Raw genomic sequence first — 20,080 nt, forward strand, 5'->3', positions numbered from 1 at the left:
AGTGGCAATATGGTGCAATGCAGTGTTGCACTTGTGGCCCGGCGTCCAATCCAACAACATACCAAAGCACCCCAACCTAAACGTATTCTCCAGTGCAAAACCGCCAATTTCCTGTAGTATCCCCACTACTGTCGACATGTACTTAATATTGTAGTACGTACTGATCTCAACTGTTGGACGATTGATCGTCTCGGGCCTCGAATAAGGGACCTGTTCAATACAAAAAATAACTCAATTTACAAAACATAATGAATTAACAAACATCAACTAATAATAATGCATAATTAACTACTCCCTCCGTCCCGCCCAAGATGCTACATATTCCTTTTTGGGCCGTCCCAACGAATATGCTACATTTCTATATTTGGCAAAAATAAGGAATTTTAAACACTTAATTAACACTAATTAAGTATTTATTTATTACATTATCTCTCCTACTTTATCACTTTATTATCTTCTCTTTCTTACTTTATCACTTTCTCTCTCCTACTTTATCACTTTATTACCTTCTCTTTCTTACTTTATCACTTTCTCTCTCATACTTTATCACTTTATTATTACACACTTAAAACATTAATCTACAACTCCTTAAATCTCGTGCCGAAAGGTAAATGTAGCGTCTTGGCCGGGGCGGAGGGAGTATTAAATTACTAGAAACATAATTAAAAAAATATAGAACTAAAATTAACCAATACCCGCCAGTAATTAATTGTTTTAAGAAGTAGCCGCCGGGTTTGAAAACCCAGCGGCTACTTCTTAAAACAATTAATTACTGGCGGGTATTTTGTTAATTATGATTTAATAATTTTTATTAATATTTTATAAATTTTTAAATTCTGAATAACCTAAAAAACGTTATTATTTTATGCGTAATACAGTAAAATTAACCTAATGATCTAAATAGACGATTAAATATATCTAAATATGCTTCAACTAAATAAAAATTATAACAACACTCAAACTATACTCAACTTCTAACAACACTCAACTACACTATATCTAACATATACGAAACATATAAATAAATCTAACATATACGAAATAAAAAATCAAAATTCAATACTATACAAAACATATAAAAATTCGAAACATATAAATTCTAACATTTACGAAATAAAAAATAAATACTATATATCTAAATCAATAGTATTTATTTTTGTACGGTATTGAACTTTTACAAAAATTCAATACTATATATCTAACATATATCTAAATATATATATCTAACATATAAATTCAATACTTTTTCGAAAAATACAAAAAATGTATCTAACACATACAAAACATATATAACTAACATATATATCTAACATTTTCTTACAAATACAAAACAAAATTCAATACTATATATCTAACATATAAATTCGAAACATATAAATATATCTAACATATACAAAACAAATAACAAATAAACTCATCTAACATATACACCGATGTATTCACCAAACATATACCAAATAATACTTAAAAATGTAGTATACTTACTTGGTTTGAAGAAGAAGTCATGGCGTGAATGGATTTGAAGAAGACCAAACAATAACCGTGAATTGTCCCCCAAAAACACTTCAAATTTCATAACACAATATTACAAGTTAGAACATGACTATTGTTTTCGACAAAAAAATTCAATACAAACACACGAGACCTTACCTTGTCTTTGAAAATGGCGTATATGCCTTCCCTCTCTCAATTGCCGTCTTTTCCTTCCACTCTCACACGAAAAATGAAGTGCGGCTGCTTCTTTGATGGATAGTGCGGCTGCTTCTCTACCCCAACACCCTAATTTAACGTAAAATATAGTGTAAATGGGCCCTACCCAATTTATCTCTCTTATCAAATCTTTAATGTGGTCAAACAAATCCCACAAAAGCCGTGCCCGCTCAATTCCAATACCCGTGAGTTAATTTGCTGCAAAGCCTATAGATTCCCACCCTATAAAGCTTCCCCCTAGCCAATTGAATTGTCCAATCATAAAATGACTTAGACTTAGGTCTTCAAATTTGAAAAAAATACAACAACCATTAATATGAAGTCTAATAAATAAAATTTATGTATATTGTAATATAAAAACCAGTTATAAATGAAATGGTATAAAAACCCGCCAGTAAAAAGTAACCGCTGGATGTAGCCGCTCCGGGTTTCTTTCACGCGGCTACGTCTTTTGGATACTAAATACTGACGGGTATGTATGTGGTAAGCTCTCTAATGTTTTATTGTTTCATAATATATGATTTTATATTTTTTTACCCAACATTTTCTATTATTTTATGTGTTACGCTATATTAATTCATGTTAAATAAAATAAAATAAAAAATTTGAGACTTATTACCCCACTATAATCCAAATTTGTCAATCTCCTTCTCTATTATGTATTTCTACTTCATAAAATATATTTTAAAAAAAATACAAAATGAGGATACGTTTGTATATAATAAAACAGTAATACAAGGGCTGAAAAATTCAAATTTTAAGTATATTGTGAATAAAAAAAAAAATTATGCACCTAATGGATAAAATACCCGCCAGTAAACCATAGCCGCTCCCAATAGCCGTCGGGATAAAACACCGGCGGCTATTGGGAGCGGCTATGGTTTACTGGCGGGTATTTTATCCATTAGGTTCAGAATTTTTTTTTGATTCCAAATATACTTAAATTACAATTTTTTACGTCCTCGTATTACTGTTTTATTATACACAAACTTATCTTCATTATTTTCAAACTTAGGGCATTTTAGGCTTACAAGGTCACGTGCCTTTACAATAATTGCACATTTATCAGATTTTGTGCATTTTTAACTACATATCTTACACATTTTCTTACACAATTGTACTTGTGTAAGAAAAGTGTAAGAACTTTTACAAAAATTCATGCAAACCTATCAACATCACAACACTATTGTATGGTACATCCCTTGAGTGGGTATTTTTCATAGACATCTTATGAAAATGGGTACTTTAAATTCCACCCCCTTAAGCTTTTATACAATTGTGATAAATATTGGAACGTTTATATTGCATTTACTATTATTTTATATTATCACTTAATGACGTGTAACAAGGTAAGTTTTGTGATACATATTGGAGGTTTGTAATTGGCAGCTTCTGCTGTTTTAAATGTTTTAAGACAAGGAACGTCACTGTCCGAAGCATGGTCCATGCCTTATTCAGCTGGCAATTTGTTTCAATCCTGCCCACAAACCTTCTTCAAAATGAATAATGAATTAATAATTAGTTTGTCCTTTCATAATTGTATTAGTGACAAAATTTAATTAGTATTTGATTAATTGTTATTAATTGTTTAGTTGAGATTATATATATTTAGATATTTTTGCAGAGGACCCTTAAATGTTTGTCATCAATTTTTAGGGCTCCAGTGCTTATTATAGTAATGATTAGAAGTCTGATTTATCCGGATGTTCTCTATGTATATTCCAAATGCATTCGACAGAAAATATAAATGTTTTTTATATATTGCAGCGACTTTATATTGTTAATTACATCCAACAACATAATTTCTATGGTCCACTCGCTAAGGTTGCCTCTTTTCTATCATATCATAAGCTTTATGTTCTTTAGGATAAATCATGTCCAAGGAAATAAAAAGAAATGTATAATCTATCTATAGGAAATAAAAAGAAATGTATAATCTATCTATACTACACTGAAAAGATAATTTTCAATTTAAAAATTGAATGTCAATTTTATAATTATAATAAAATCAAAGATTATCTTTAATTATATTTTTTTTATGTTTTATTTTATTTTTCTTTATTTTTTTCTTGTTTTATTTCTTTCTAAAATTGTGAAATTTAACTAAATACAAAATACTAGTTAATATGCATGTCAAATTAAAATTCACGGTACGAGCTTTAATTTGATATTTTATGTAAATATTTGATTTAAAATGTAAAAGTTATATTTATTTAAAAATTATAAATAAAAAAATATATTTCTCCCCTCTCATATTTTTTTGAATAATTCTATTTTTTTAAAGACTTTTTGTTGCCTTTTCATAATAAATTTTTATTATTGTGAATTCTTCTTTATTTTTTTAATATTTTTTTCAATATTAAGCTCAAATATACTACTTCATCCGTCCCACGAATCTTGACGCATTTCCAAATAAGGTAATAATTAGTCCAAAAATAAGGGGTCTTAATTACATTCTCTCTCATACTTTATCATTTTATTACATTCTCTCTTCTACTTTATCACTTTTATACTTTATTAGCTACACACTTAAAACACTAATTTACAATTTCTTAATTCTCGTGCCGAAACCAAACGTGTCAAGATTCGTCGAAAGGAGTATTAATTTTTTTTTTTATATTTATAAATATAATAATTGAGTTGATATCAATTTTATATAAATATAGATATATATTATTTCCATTGCACGAGGTGCAAATGCTAGTTTAAATTTTATTTCGAAACGATTTTATTGAAGAAGTGGACGAGTTTGTGATTGATTATAAGATCGAATATTCCCACAAATATTTTCTAAATTGGATTTGTTATGCATATCTTGTCTAGTTCGATTTGCTTCTCTTGTGTTATTGCAAAATATGGATATTTCTTCGTCATCGAAAAATTTGAGGGAAAAAATAGGGAACATGAAACTGGAGTATTTGATCCAAATCCTTGTGGAGGATTGAATATTGCGTGCACGGTTGCATTTCTTGATAAATTCCATCAACAATGAGTAGGCAAAGATGAAATTGTTCTAGAAATTAGATGGGCAAAACTTGGACATCTAAGTTAGGAAAAGGAAGAAAATCAAGAAGCTAGATTGACAAATAATTAATCTCAAAAAGTAACACCCTATGAATATATGTGGGAAAAATCAAGAAAATATGTTCAAACATTCGCTTTCAAACATTGATATATTCTTGAAACATATTATCAAAATTGCAAATTACCAAACTTGTGTTAGAGTGATATGTGACAAGCCATGTGTTGTTGAAGAAAACTCCATTTATTCCCCACACATAAAAGGCCTTGCTATATTGTGGCACCAATAAAAAGGAATTCCCACACTTTTTCCACCCAAAATTCCCAGTTTAAAAAACCATTTCTTTCTCCATTTTTCTTCCCAAAGTATCCCATTTCACCATGGAAAACTCCAAGCCATTAGCCACAGAGAGCTTTTCTTACAGTTGGTTAGTAGACAGAAAACAGCACTCTCTTGATGTCTTAACTGAGATCATCAAGCCAAATTTGCCACAAAAATCATATGAAAAAGACCAAAACTTCAACTTTGATGTTTCTTTGACAGCATTCCATGCTGCCCTTGTTCATGCTGATGAAATCTTTGCAGACGGGCAGCTCATGCCGGTCTACGCCTTCAAAGAAACTCCGGCTTCTGTCCCTGCATCGCCTCTCTTCTCGTATGCAACGAGAAGTCCATTTGATGGAGCCAAGAAAGAGTCTTGCTTGGTTGAGAAGTGGAGAAGATCATCAAAGAGGATCTTGCACAAGTGTTTTGGATTGATTAGGCCGTTGTACAGAAGCTCGAGGAAGAACAATAGAGTCGATGATCTCGAGAGAAAGGTTTGTGAGGTCCGGAGCTGGACTAATTCTCTGCAAGCATCACCAAGGCCTAGCTCAGCTGCTTCACTCAAGAAGGTGAGGAGTTGGGGCGCTTCGCCTCAAGCCTCGCCTAGATTGAGCCCGTCTCGTGCTAGTAGTGCTTGGTGTGGTGATGAGAGCTCAATCCATGAAGCAATTCTCTACTGTAAAAGATCAATAGGTAGTTGAGCTGTTAAGTCCAGCTGATTCTTGATTTTCTTTCCTTTCCTTTCCTTTTTTCTTTTTTCTTTAAAAATAGTCTTGAATTAAGACTAATGATTTGATTTTTCCAAAAAATTCAGAAAAGTAGAGGGAATTTGTCACCTGCACAGAGAAAAAAACCACAGGATCAAGCTGGAGAGAAATCAAATTCAAGAAATGCAGCCCTTTTCCTTTAGCCTCATGGTGTATTATTTAGGCTCCTCTTAGTTTTGTCCTATCTTTTTAGTAGGAAAAAAGAAAAAAGAAAAAGAAAAAGGCAAGACAAATTTTTGGAAATTCCTTTACTCAGGGCATTGTGCAATCTGTCAATCCTTGTGTTGTAAAATGAAAAATTCTCCCCATTGTATATATGATTCTGATATCTGTCATGGAGAAAAACAGATCTGTAGTCACTTCTTAATGATCACATCATGATTTAGTTTCACCTTCATAATTTAATTATTTTGTTGTGATGAATGATTCTTGAGCAAAAGAAGAGGAAAGGCTAGTTGTTAGAGATGAAGATACCTTTGGCATCTTGTTAGCTCATGCTTGGTTTTGTTAGGATGAGGTTTCAAAGGGGCCTCACATGTTCCCATTTCTCTCTTTTTGTACCTTTGTGGGATATTGTTTATTCCATTTTGTCAAGTGTTTCAAAATTAACAAAAAATTGATGCTTGGTCCACAACTATTTGTGATCATTCTAGGTAAAGACATTCTCACATTATTACATTACTTCCACCAGATTGAGATACTGCCCATTTTTAACAGTGGTTAACAAGAAGAAACAAAACAGATGAGAATAGCAGAAGATTCATCATTTACTTTCAGACATGATCAATCCCAACTTATGTAACATATCCACATCATTCAAAACAACACCACCAAAAAAAAAAGGTCCCATTTTTTTTACACTAATCTGCTATGATCAATTATAGGAGTGATGCCTAATTCCTGTCAAGTTTGAACATTACATGGACCATGAACTAAAGGATCTCAAATCCTACAAGCAAGCGAAACCTAACTCTTTCGTTTGGGAACATCCGGGGACATAGGGGCTCCATCGGGGCAACACGCTGCTGAAGATAGGCCATAACAACAGCAACACATTCTTGTTTCTATCTGCCATTTTCTCTGTCTGTTTGCTTATCCATTCCCCTTATTGGTGAAGCAGCACTATTTTCATTCGCTAACGTCTAAGACTTCAAGTTTCGAATACATCTCAAAATAGCCTAGATTGTGGGGGACCAACCCCTTAAGACATCCTACTTGTCCTCACTAAGTGTTACTCGGTTCTTGTATTAACCAACCACGCGTTTTTGGCCTTACTCCCAGTTGAAAACTTCACCACAAGAGCAAGATATGAAGAGAGCAAGGCTGAAAAAGTTTCAAACTTTGTGAATTGGTTGAAAACATGAAAGACATCAAGTAGTTACAGACTCAGAGTAATTAGTTATTATTACTGCCAGTTTCTTGATCCAAGAATGAAAGTTTAAGACATTTAATATTGGCAATCTGTTAAGGAAAACTAACTGGAAATCATAAAAATAGAGATGAGCAGATAAGATGAGGACAAGAATGCAAGTTTAAGACAAGAATTTTTCAAGAGAGTTTTTTCCTTGGGAAAAGCAAAGTCTGTTGGCAGGACTATAAGGGCTAGAGACATCGCTATAAGTAGCATCGAGCATGTCGGAGAAGTCGGCTTTGAGCTTTTGTTTTTGCCATGAAAGGACAATACATTAAAGAGGGAAGTCATGCTTTTGCCGTTATGCAGCACATGAAATTAAGTGCTGAATGTTAGGTTCAATGCACCATCATCATCCTATCTCCACAACACAAGTGAGGAGTTTTCAATATGAAGTGAGCAGCTTTGTGTAACAATTATCTGAAATGGATGCATGAGAGAGTTGAGTAAAACAAACAACATCCCTCTCTCTCTCTCACTGAAAAGGATGATATATAATATTCTAAAAAAAAAGGATGATATATCATGTATAATGGGAAAATCTCCATGTCATGTGAAACTGTAGAACCTTGGTGTAATCATGTTGTTGTCAGCGTTCAAGAATTTGGTTCAAGAATGTTTTTGACTTAGAAAATCAAGAATGTTTTTGACTTAGAAAAACAAGAAGGTTAAGAAATTTTAAATTAGACATAAGAAAAAGCATTAAAAAAGTAACTTAGAAAAATAAGAAGGTTAAGAAGCAAAAAAAATAGAAAAATAAGAAGGTTAAGAAGCAAAAAAAATAGAAAAATAAGAAGGTTAAGAAGCAAAAAAAATGATGTCAGAAGTGGGATTTGAACCCACGCCTTCTCACGAAGACCAGAACTTGAGTCTGGCGCCTTAGACCACTCGGCCATCCTGACTTCATGTTTAAGTCTTTGTTAAATTTTAATTAATATGTAAGATATTCTTTTTATTCTTAAACTTTAATTGAAGAAAATTGTTTTTATCTGTTCATAAAAAGAAAGCGTAGAAAACCAATTATTTATATATACATCTACCTTTAAGAATAAAATCCAAAAAGAAAAAAACGTAGTCATTAATAATTTTTCCAACTATTCACCATGCCAAAATAGATATAAATTCAAATTTGAATCGTTGATCTAGAAATGAGAGTCTTCAATAAAAATAAAATCATGCAATGGCCTAGTTTTAAATTTGAATGTCAAATTATTTATGCATTATCAATTATATCATGAATTATTGAAAATAATTTTTTATTCTTGAATTATCAATTTTATATAAATTTTATCATTGGTCTTTTTAGCTCCAAACAATTGACGTGGCTCGCCGAATGCCACTATGTATTATCGAAAATTTGGCGTGACTCGTCTATTTTTTTATATTTCTTTATATACAACACATAATTTTAATTGAAATATATTTAAGTTGCATATAGAACAAAATAAAAAATAAAAAATTAAGAATTGATGTTATGAAAAAAACTTAAAAGAAATAAAAATAAAAATAAAAGAGAATTGGAAAATAAATTTATTCAAAAAAGATGATAGATGAGAAAGAAAATTATTATATTTTAATCAATAAATAAATATAATATTTATATTTTAAATATAATATTTACATAAAGTATCAAATTAAAGTTTTTTATGGTGATCTTTAATTTGTTATGCATATCAAATACTCTATCTGTCCATGATAACGTTTCCACTTTGTGGATGACACGAGTTTTAAGAAAGTGGTGGATAGTAGTGCGTATTGTTGTGAGTGAGTTTGGGTCCACTATTATTGTGAGTAGAAGTTTGTGGACTCTAATGCTATAAATGAAAGTGAAAACAATATTATGGACAAACAAAAATGACAAAAGTGGAAGCGATATCGTAGACGGAGGAAGTATTTTATAATTAACCAAAATTCACAATTTTAGAAAATAAATAAAAAATAAAAATAAGAAGATAAAGGAAAATGAAATAAAAATAAAAATATACAAAAACCATCAAATTAATTATAATTTAAAAATTATTACTCAATTTTAAAATTGATTTGCTATTAATTTCAAATTGAAAATTGTGTTTTTAATATATTATAGATTGTACAAAACGACATCATTATATGCCTTACTAATTAAAAATTTAAAGGATGGAAAATTGATGAATGATACAATTGATACAAAAAAATTGTTAGTTCAAGGTTTAAAAATACATTTTCGGTAATTCAGAATATATTTGATAGTGTAAAAATAATTTGAGATTTAAAGTGATATTTATTTTTTTAAATTTAAATAAATTCTACTACTCCATTCTTCAAATAAAGAAAGCAAATAAAAAACACTGAATTTAATTTTTAAGGTAAATATCACTTTAAACTATTTTCGCACCATCAATTATATCCTGAACTATCGGAAATATTTTTTTAAACCTTAAACTATCAAATTTGTATCCTCCATTCATTATTTCACCCTTTAAATTTGCAATTAGTAAGGCATATAATGACACTGTTTTGTACAATGTACGTTTAAAAAGAATAATTATAAATAGATCGTGGCATTCGACGTGCCACGTCAAATTTTCAAAGCCAGAGAAATGAACAAATGACACAATTAATATAAAATTAATAATTTTAAATGACAAACATTTTTAATAATTTAAAATATAATTGATAATACACAAATAATTTGAGGTTTTAAAATGATATAGTATAATTTGAGGTTTTAGAATGATATTTACTCTATGTTTGTCAGCAACCACCCAACCATACAACCATCTTTAATATTTAAATAATTTCTCTATATTCCACATCACCAATATTCATCACAATCCAACCACCTCTATTTTTGTTGATTTATCAATGACCACCCCAATCACAACATTATATATAGTTATTTTATTCTTATTTTTAATCGTAATAATTTTAGTAATATTAAATATAAATTAAAATACTGTAAAAAAATAAAATGGAAAAAATAACAAACTAATGAAAACTTAAATTACGACAAACTAAAAATATAAATTACAACAATCCAAACAAAAAATTGAAAATAAAAAAACAATTCATACTAAGTATTTAATTATCATCGCCAAACTTTTGCCATATATGCTCGATCAAGTCATGTAATAGAGAGTTGTGAGCTTTTCTATTGCGAAGTTGGGACATAGTTCTCATATAACTCGCTAGGCTTGCAATTCTATTCGTAGAGTATACGAAATCATTATTTTCCTCTCCATGTTCACTTCGACGAGTATTATGTCTTAGTCGATATTCGATAAATTTTATCAGATCATGATAGTTAAGGTAAGTGCTTCTTTCATCTTCCACTATCATATTATGCATGATGATGCAAGCAATTATTATTTTCCTCGTAATATCACGATCTCAAATAAGACATGGTCATTTGATAAAAGCAAAATGAGTCTATAAAACTCAAAATGCTCGCTCACATCTTTTCGGGCAACCTCTTGATGTTGAGCAAACAACTGGTGCTTTCGAAGTTGTGGAGCAGGAATAGATTTGACAAATGCTGTCCATTGAGGATATATGTCATCAGTGAGATAATATCTCATATTCTTTTCGCGGCCATTAACGATATAATTGACCTTTGGTGCTCGGCCTTCCAAGATATCATTAAAAATAGGAGATTGAACAAGTACATTGATATAATTTCTTGAACCTGCGGTTTCAAAAAATGCATGCTAGATCCATAGGTCTTGTGATGCAACTACTTCCAAAATGATTGTTGGTGTACCGCTTCGTCCTGCATATTGTCCCGTCCATGTAGAGGGACAATTTTTCCATTCCCAATGCATACAGTCAATACTGCCCATCATGACTGGGAAACCTTGTCGTTCTCCGACATAAAGAAGAGCTGCCATGTCTTCTTCAGTGGGCTTTATGAGGTACTCAGCTCCGAAATTGGAAATTACACCTTCAACTAATTTGATGACTGATTTACGAATAGCTTGGGCGCTCATTCATAAGTATTCATCATGCAAATCGATTGAGTTGTCGTATGCCAACACCCTCATAGCTGCAGCCTGCAGTACATTTTTGACTTGGAGATATACCAAGATGACTAGCTGCATCAGGGTGTTGTTGAAAAAATTTATCTGTGGCGACGGGCTTGTTCATTATACGTTCAAACAAAGGCTTTCGCATGTGAAACCTTGTTCAAAAAATATTGTGGGGGATAGATTGGATCTTCTGAGAAGTATTGTTCGAACACACCTTTATGACATTTCTCACGTTTTCTTTCAATATACCATCTCGTAGCTCTAATGGCATGATTGATAGGTTGTACATATAGATTTGCGGTATGGATGACCACATCCTCAATGATGCGGTCAAATTGTCGATTATGTTCGGCAACGCTTTGTTTTCATACTTCATCATTGCTAGAATTTGAAGCATCAATATTAGAATTAGATGCCATTTTTTGAAGAAAAGTTGTTATATCAAGAGTATGTAAGAGAGAATTGTTTTGCCATTTGACATAGTACATGGATAAATATATATAGAAGGTAAAAACACAAGCATGATAAGTGTCATATGCAATCTTATACAGAGTTAAATGTAGTAGGGCCACCGAAAATTAATGCTTTTGAAAATATAGTGACAATAATGCAGAAGTCACATGGGTAAGACCACCGAAAGTTAATGCTTTTGAAAATATAGTGACAATAATACAAAAGTCACATGGATCATAAGGCCACCGAAAATTAATGCTTTTGAAAATATAGTGACAATAATGCAGAGAGTCACATGTGAAGTGACACAAATTAACACAAAATGAAATTATACTAAAATTGCACAAAATAATTAGAGTACATTTAAATTAGTTTAATATAAATATATCCGAAAATAATCTATACTATATTAAAAAGAGAGTTTCCAATTTGAAATCAATTTCAAAATTGAGTGACAATTTTGTAGTTATAATAAAATTGAAGGTTTATGTTTAAATTATATATTTTTCTTTTTGTTTTCATTTTCTTTAACTTCTTATTTATTGTTACATTTATTTCCAACATTGTCAAATTCGATTAATTATAAAATATTTAATATGCATATTAAATTAAAGACCACGATAAGAGCTTTAATATGATATATTTTATAAAAATATTTGATTTAAAATGTAAAAATTAAATTTGTTTAAATATTAAAGTTTTATAAATTTCTCTCTCTTCTCTAATCTTTTTTGAATAAATATATTTTAAATTCTTTTTAATTAGTATTTTATTTTTTATTTTTTTAACATATTTTTTTTCATAATATCAAATTTTATAATTATGAATTTTTTTTTATTTTTTCAATATTTAATTCAAATACATGTATTCAATTAAAATTAATTTTTTTATTATATTTATAAGTATAATAATTGAATTAGTATTAATTTTATATAAATATAAATATTAAAAATGTTTTCCCGTGCAAATGCACGGGATGCAAATGCAAGTAGAAATGAATTATACAGTCAGAGAGATCGGCGATTTGAAATTAGGGCACATTGTCTGTTCCCTTTTATCTCTTCTTCTCGAACTCCGGCCACCGGCGACCTCCGCAACCCCACCCCCACCCCCACACCACCAGTTCGCCGCGCTGCCGCGTAGAGCACGCTCACCTCCCAGTGCTCCCACCGCCGCGTGGAGCGCAGCTCCAGGCTCAAATCCCAGAATTTTGCGGTTTGCATTATGTAATTCGTTACCCTCTTTGATTGAAAATGGAAAATCGAGCTAGAAGCGTTGTTGAAGTCACTAGGCTTTAGAGAAGCAGAAGCAATATTTGAAAATGATCATTTTGGTGGTTCGAAGTGTTCTTTTCTAATGCCATTTATACAATCAAAGTTTTGATTCGCATTAGTGAAGAATGAAGATTAATCTTGTGGGATTTTACTGTAAAATTCATTACCTTATGAATGAATGTGTGCGCGTTTATGTCATGAGTTTTGGGCAATAACTGTTTGATGAAATGCTTGTGAGAATGCCATGTCTAAGTTTGTGCACATTGTCTATTCCATCCTGGGTTCGAAGAGCTCAAGATGTCGCCCTCTTTAACGCGTTCTTGAAAAATTTATATCCTTAGCTTCTACAGTTACTAAATTAAGACTTCTACGAAGAAAAGGATTTCATGTTATGCTTGGAAATAGCTGCAGGTAGGCATAAAGCTTAATGTCTCTGTCAAATGGCGAAACCAGTGCTCCGGTCTCTCCTCAGCGTATCTTCACTTCTCCACCGTTCGATCTCTTTCAGGTATATCTCTCACTCGCAGGTGCTATTGTTTCATGCGTGTATATATCTCTCTGCACCAGTCTATGTATAGGAATTATATAATCTGCAATTGTTGCAGCCTAGTAATTTAAATAACACAGTAGCTAAAAACAAGCAAATAATGAAGGTGAAACTAACCCAATTCCTGACAAATATAGATCGGGGTTCAAGTCATGTGAGTGGAATGTGAGTGTGACTCGAAAATCAATGTAAATCGGAGCTCATATAAAACGGAGCGATTTCGTTTTGCTAGCGGTAAAATTGAACGAACACTATGAATCCGATGGGGATGCCTCCATTTAACCAGGCCCTACCGCCGTGGGGCCCGCCACCGCCGCCGCAGCTGCCGCATATGCCCCCTCCATCTGCTTCGTTCTGGACTTCGGCAAACGTGAGCAGCCGCCTCAAAGAACTTCACGACACTTTAAACCTCGCCAAAGCCATGTAACGACATCTCTGTCCTTCAAGCTTCAATTGGTGTTATTTGAGCTGAATTTTTGTTTATTGAATTTTAGCTGATTCTTACATTGAATGACTGTTCTGCGTTTTCGCCGCTGAAATTAGTGGTTTACTATCACGTGAAGCGGTGGTTAGTTTAGGAGCACGGCAAAAGCTTTGATTATATGTTGGCTGGTTAAGAAATTGTTTCCTGAAATCTGAATTTGTTGTGTTACTGAATTTTGATTGAAGTTTGCTTGATCAGGCAGAAAGAGTTGGAGATGTTGATTCGGATGAAAGAAGGGGATGGGAGTAGTGAAGGTGAAGATTTTGGGCGTGGCAACGTGTCGATTAGTAGGTTTTCTAGGTTCATGAAGGACAACGGTATTGGAGTTGAATTTCAAGAAACGATGTCGTTGAGTACTGCAAATGCTGTGATGTCGAAGCTCAGATTTCTTCTGGAGCCATTCAGGGTTGTTGCGGATGAGAACAGTCCTTGGGAGGAGAAGTCTGCTGTGAAAAGGTTGGCTGATAAAATGGAGAAGTATAAAAGAAATAAACTATGGCGGAAAAGGAAAAGGAGGCGCGTGGCGGAGAACTTAGCTAAGGTGTCAAAATATAGCAGACTTTACCTAGAAGAAGTTCCTGTCATCCTGTACGAGTTTAGGTTTTTAATTGGCTGTTTGTCTTTGTTGTTTTAGGAGCATGAGCAATTTGATAAAATAGATAAGGAAGCGGATGAATGGAGGAAAATGGAGATAGCCAAAGACATTGCTCAACAGAAGGTATAGACTGCAGACTTTGTGAAAACTTGGCATCATGTCTTCACTATGTATTTATGTTATGTAATATATGTTCCCTCCAACTCCAAGAAATTGCGAGGATGCAGTTTTAAGATGTTGCCACCTTATTAAGTATAATGTGTAGGCTAAAAGGCATGCTAAATCCCTATGATTGATTTTGAAATTGAAGACTCTTTGACTCAGATCAGACGTGATATATAGTTTAGTGGAGTTATAAATGAGAGATGAGCTTGACGTTTTGTGTACAGAATGATGTCAAATACTTTAAAATATGATGCATAATGTCCAAACTGTTACGACATAAGCAATTTCTGTGTATGCTATACTTCTTCTGGCATGAGCTCAACCTTTCTCTTTACATGAACTTACTTTGCATTTTGGTCTCAGTACAAATACAGAGTAAAATTTGATGATATGTCTGATGATATTTTAGTAAGTATCATGCATACATGTTATTATGGTTTATTTTATTTCACTTATTAGGTTATTTTCTTTTCGTTTTCTTTTCAAGTTTGTTAATCATTGTTTTGTAAACAGGGAAACCTCCTTTTAGGTAATTCTTGAGATAAGACATCCTCTTATTTCTTTTCCTGAGCAAGAAAGTATTAACATTGTGCAGGTAGAAAAAATGAAGGAGATAGCCAAGCTTAAGGCAAAAGAGGAGAAGAAAAGACTGGAATCCGAGGTAAGGACTCTTATATCTTTGTAGGCATTTAAGCTATTTGAATAACTGGAAAGTTGTGCATCTTCAATAGTTGGAAAAGTCTTGATTATTCTACATTACTATATTGATTATAGATTTTTTCACATATATATTTCAATTGTTTTAAGGTTGCTCATTTGATGTGGCTGCATTTGCTGCTTCTGCCTGATCAATTGAGTGTGTTAATTCTTTTTCTTGTTTTCTTTGTTTCTCAAGATATGGAATCATAACTATGTATATATGTATGTTTCAATTTCAGCTTGAGCTGGTGTTGATTGTCGAAAAGCTGCAGGAACTACGTTCTCTCAGAATACAAAAAATGAAAAAACAAGGTGAAAAACATGAACTTATAGATGAGACGGATACTCTGTATTTCTTTTACGAGTAGGACTTTTAGGCATTTTGTCAACTTTCTAGAGAGGCTCTATCTTTTCAAAATAACTAAGAGGTGAAATCTACAATTGCCAAGCATCGTCAGAAAATGAATTAAACAGCTTGCTCAATCCATGAATGGCACCATGCAGGCCATTTTCTTCCAGAAGAGGATGACAAATTTCTTGAACGAGTTAGAGCTGCAGTTGAGGAGGAAGAGCGACTATCAATGGCTGCTGTGGATACAGATGCTGCTAAAGATGCTATTGCTACTATTAAGGAATCAAGAAAACACATCAAGAGTCATACACCAGATGCAAAACAACCAGACGTCAATGATAGTGGAGATACAGAAACCCAAAACCAGAAACCTGATACAGACAGCGACAGGATTTCAAAGAACACCTCCCATGATGAATCTAGAAAACCTAATGCCGCTGGACCTGGTTTTGGCAGTGCCTACGATTCCGTTGCTAATTTACCCATGGAATTTTACCATTATTATCATGGTAGTAACACCGATATGGGCACACTCATCGAGGTAATTCCTATAAGAAATTTTATTGAACTTCTGTCTTGCTATGATATTTTCCCTCATATGGGTGGAGTTGTCATTGTACTGCTTTATAATCCTCCACGGCTCCACTATAGAAGCTTCTTGTTACTATTGGTCTTGCTTCACTTACCTAGTTACCTTTCTCTGTGTAGTTGATTATATTTGAGGATAAGCTATTATGAATCAACTCAGCATCAGTTGGTGAAAATCTTTTAAGATTATTGTTAGTCAATCTAAAGAAATTATTCTGTTGCTATAATTCGTTTTATCCTTTATTTTAGGTGAGAAGAACATGGGATGCATACATAAGACCTGGAGGAAGGTATGTGAATCTCATCCTCGCTGTTCAACTGCTATTTTTTACGACAACCAACTCAATTTATCTGTTTCTTTATCAAGTTTTTTTACTTGTTTTGGAACTTGGATGCAGCCGCACACCAGGGCACTGGGTTCAACCGCCACCTCCAGCAGATGAGATATGGGCATCCTACTTGGTAAAACCTAAATGATCTTAACCTCGGATGGGAAGCTGGCTTTGCCGAATAAGCTCCCTTGCTGGCATGTCTAGCCACTGGACGTCCTTCTTGGCTCTGAGAAGTCGAGAACTGAAAATGACGCGAGGCTAGGAGGTCTTCATCTTGATGGAATAGATTATAGAACAAGAAGAATGCTAATGATCTCAGGAGACATCGTGTTCCCAATTCTCTCTCTCTCTCTCTCAGCATTCAACTTCAATTTAGAAAAAGGCCAATGGAGTTGAAAAGCCTAGTTGCTGTGCATGGTTCTGCTCAATTTTTTGTGCAATATTAGAAGGAGAATTGGAAGCCGCCGCAGAGATAATTTTGAAGGAGTTTATGAGTTCTGAAAACATCTTTTAAATCCTCTCGATCTTGCGATTAATTCGTTCCCTGCTGTACTATAAAAACTTTTTTGCTCAATTTTATGTAAATTGATATCAAGTTTTGCTCAAAATATGTCACAATTTTCAATTAATTCAGTTCGCAGGGATCAATATTGAAAATTGAAATCACAAAGCACGACCAGTCACACACGCGTAGATTCGAAAGAGCGTTTAAAGAAGTGGGAAGTTTGGTTGATGAAATTCCAGCATCCCCAAATCTTAACGAGCATGATTTCATATTTGAAAATGTTAAATGGTGATTCTATTTATAGCGCTCATTTTACTCGCCCATATTAAATTTAGAGTTATTTAAATCAAAATACAAGAATTTCTTCAGTCACTTTTTTATTTTACACACGAATTTTAAAAATTACTCCATCGGTTCCAACTTTTAGTATCCATTTAAGAGTGACACGAGTTTTAATAAAGTGATTGGGTATGTTGTGAGTGGAATGATAGCTGGTATGCAAGAACGAAATTAAAAGGGAATGCAATAAATTTTGGAATGGAATGACAATGAGAATAAAATGGAATGTGATGAGGACTGTAATACTCATCAGCGCTGTGCTTAGCAATACCAGAGCATACCCCAACTCTGCCGAGGAGCCAGAGCAGAGCTAACCGCCCTGCCAGAAGCAGAGCTCAACCCGCCTCGCCATAGCAGAGCTGCCTGCCCTGCAAGAGTTACCAAAGACAGGCTACCAGAATGCCTTCGCAAGGCCTGAGACCAGCAATGAAGGGACTGGGCAGCGCAGACGAAGGGACTTGGCGGCGCAGACTACCCAAGCTACTTGCCAGCACAGACCCGCCTGCGCAGCTCAAGGGAACTACTCAACACGGGCAACGAAGGACAGCGCAGATGGGTCAAATCAAGACTAAAGTTAAGTGTATTAAGGCATTAAAGGGCCTAAATCCAATTATTAGAGTTCATGGGCCTAGCCTAAGGCCTTTAGGGCTCACTCTCACATCTATAAATAGAAGGTTTATAGCATTGGATGATTATGGTTTATTTGGGAGCAACACACTTGTAAAATGTAATTATCTCAAAGCATAGTAGAAGAGCTCGCAAACACCCGTGGATGTAGGTCTTAACGACCGAACCACGTAAATCATGTCTCGATTATTGCTTTTTAGATTAGGTGTTGGTTTCATGCTTCATCCGAATGAAATATAGGATTCTCATGGTTGGTATTTGTAAGGAATGAATGGATATAAATGAAATAAAATTAACACAATAATAATAATAATAATAAAATGTAACAACTAATAATTAATAATAAATAATAATATTAATTATTATTATTATTATTATTATTATTATTATTATTATTTTATTTTTTACAAATATTATTATTATTAATTATTATTTAATAATTTTACTACTATTATTATTTTTATTTTTATTATATTATATTATATTATATTATATTATTATTAAAATTATTTTATTTTTTACAATTATTATTATTTATTATATTAATAAAATTAAATTATTTTACTATTATTATTATTATTATTTAAAATAAATAAATTTTTATTATTGAGTAATATCATATCCGTAGAAATGCACAATACCATGTGGGAATGGACGCATGAGAATAGGTATTCCATCAGAAATGACGATTCTCATCACAAAGACCGTATCAGCCATAGGATTGGGAATAGACGCATGAATCACCATTCCATTCCTACATACCAGCAATGCCCTAAGAGTAGGGCTGACAATTTTCGACACGACACGAAAGCACGATACGAAATCGCACGAAATTAATGGGTTAGTGACACGCACGATAAGGTTCGGGTCGACCTGATAATTTCGTGTCGGGTTCGGGTAACCCGATAGAATTAAATTTTTATTAAATATTTATTTTTAATTTTTTATTCATGATTTTTTTCTACACTTTAGTTTAGCTTTTATTAAATATTTACTTGTATTTATTATTATTATTATTATTATTATTATTATTATTATTGATGTGAATGAATTTGGGCAAATCAGATCAGGTTGTTATCAGATCAGCTCTAAATTCGTGTTGTCATCATGTTGTAATCTGATCGTGTTACTATCGTGTCGTGTCAACACGCTTTGAATCATGTTGTTATCGGATTCGTGTCGGGTTCGAGTTTAGGTAAATCGTGTTGGGTTCGTGTCGGGTTCGGGCATTCCCTTAACAGGTCGGGTCAATATCAGGTCGACCCGATAACGATCCGAAGTGGAACAAGAGTCCACTTACTTTTACTAAAAATAGAAATGGACACCAAAATGTGGGATGACCAAAAAAGGAAATATGGATACTAAAATTGGGGCAGATGTAGTATATTTTAAATCATGAACTGTAAAATTCGTTCAATTTTTTTCATAATTATGTTTCCCCTTAGTATAATGCTCTAATTAGAAGACTAATTTGAGTAAAAACATCAAAACGATGTCATTTAACTATAATACGATTTAGTTTAATTACGCAATGTTGAAACGACACCGATTTTACTAAGACACGTGTATATATGCGTGGCATGTTAAATGACATGTCAGATTTTAGGATGTCGAAATTGAATTTTATGAAAAAAATTGAACTAGTTGTAAAATTCATTATTTAAAATGTACTAGTAAATTTTAAGATTAGTGTGCAAAATGAAAAAGTGACTAAAATTCGTGTTTGTGGGTGCAATTGAGCCTTAAATTTTATGGTTACTCTTCATAGTCCATGGGCCTTAGCTGGCCTAGTGGGCCTAGTGGGCCCAAAACTTGACGAGCGCAGTATATACGATAATTCTGTATACGATGTGGTGTAGTGGGCCTTGTTGCAAGCCTATTT

At 32.8% G+C, this 20,080-nt stretch overlaps 2 protein-coding genes and 1 non-coding gene across 4 annotated transcripts; 2 read left to right on the top strand and 1 right to left on the bottom strand.

The window, feature by feature from the left end:
- Window positions 1-4,864: 4,864 nt before the first annotated feature.
- On the top strand, window positions 4,865-6,214 carry LOC130998954 (probable membrane-associated kinase regulator 6). Its single transcript, XM_057924397.1, has 2 exons — window positions 4,865-5,749; window positions 5,871-6,214. The coding sequence occupies exons 1-2, from the start codon at window positions 5,113-5,115 to the stop codon at window positions 5,876-5,878; spliced, it is 645 nt and encodes a 214-aa protein (XP_057780380.1). The 5' UTR covers window positions 4,865-5,112; the 3' UTR covers window positions 5,879-6,214.
- A 1,838-nt stretch (window positions 6,215-8,052) lies between these two features.
- Window positions 8,053-8,136, bottom strand: TRNAL-CAA (transfer RNA leucine (anticodon CAA)). Its single transcript has one exon. It is a non-coding gene; the product is annotated as a tRNA-Leu (tRNA).
- Window positions 8,137-12,760: 4,624 nt separating this feature from the next.
- On the top strand, window positions 12,761-17,335 carry LOC130998955 (U11/U12 small nuclear ribonucleoprotein 59 kDa protein-like). 2 transcript variants are annotated; one of them, XM_057924398.1, is made up of 10 exons: window positions 12,761-12,917; window positions 13,371-13,473; window positions 13,650-13,935; window positions 14,195-14,537; window positions 14,631-14,714; window positions 15,352-15,417; window positions 15,695-15,767; window positions 15,960-16,348; window positions 16,645-16,685; window positions 16,794-17,335. In XM_057924398.1, exons 3-10 carry the CDS (start codon window positions 13,766-13,768, stop codon window positions 16,870-16,872), a joined length of 1,245 nt encoding a protein of 414 aa, XP_057780381.1. In that variant the 5' UTR covers window positions 12,761-12,917; window positions 13,371-13,473; window positions 13,650-13,765; the 3' UTR covers window positions 16,873-17,335. The 2 variants fall into 2 exon arrangements, with proteins under 2 accessions (XP_057780381.1, XP_057780382.1); XM_057924399.1 differs by having other exon boundaries at window positions 12,771-12,917; window positions 13,377-13,473.
- The last annotated feature ends 2,745 nt before the right edge of the window (window positions 17,336-20,080 follow it).

The sequence above is a fragment of the Salvia miltiorrhiza genome, chromosome 8 (genome assembly GCF_028751815.1).
Source record: "Salvia miltiorrhiza cultivar Shanhuang (shh) chromosome 8, IMPLAD_Smil_shh, whole genome shotgun sequence".
In the NCBI taxonomy this organism is placed as follows: domain Eukaryota; kingdom Viridiplantae; phylum Streptophyta; class Magnoliopsida; order Lamiales; family Lamiaceae; genus Salvia; species Salvia miltiorrhiza.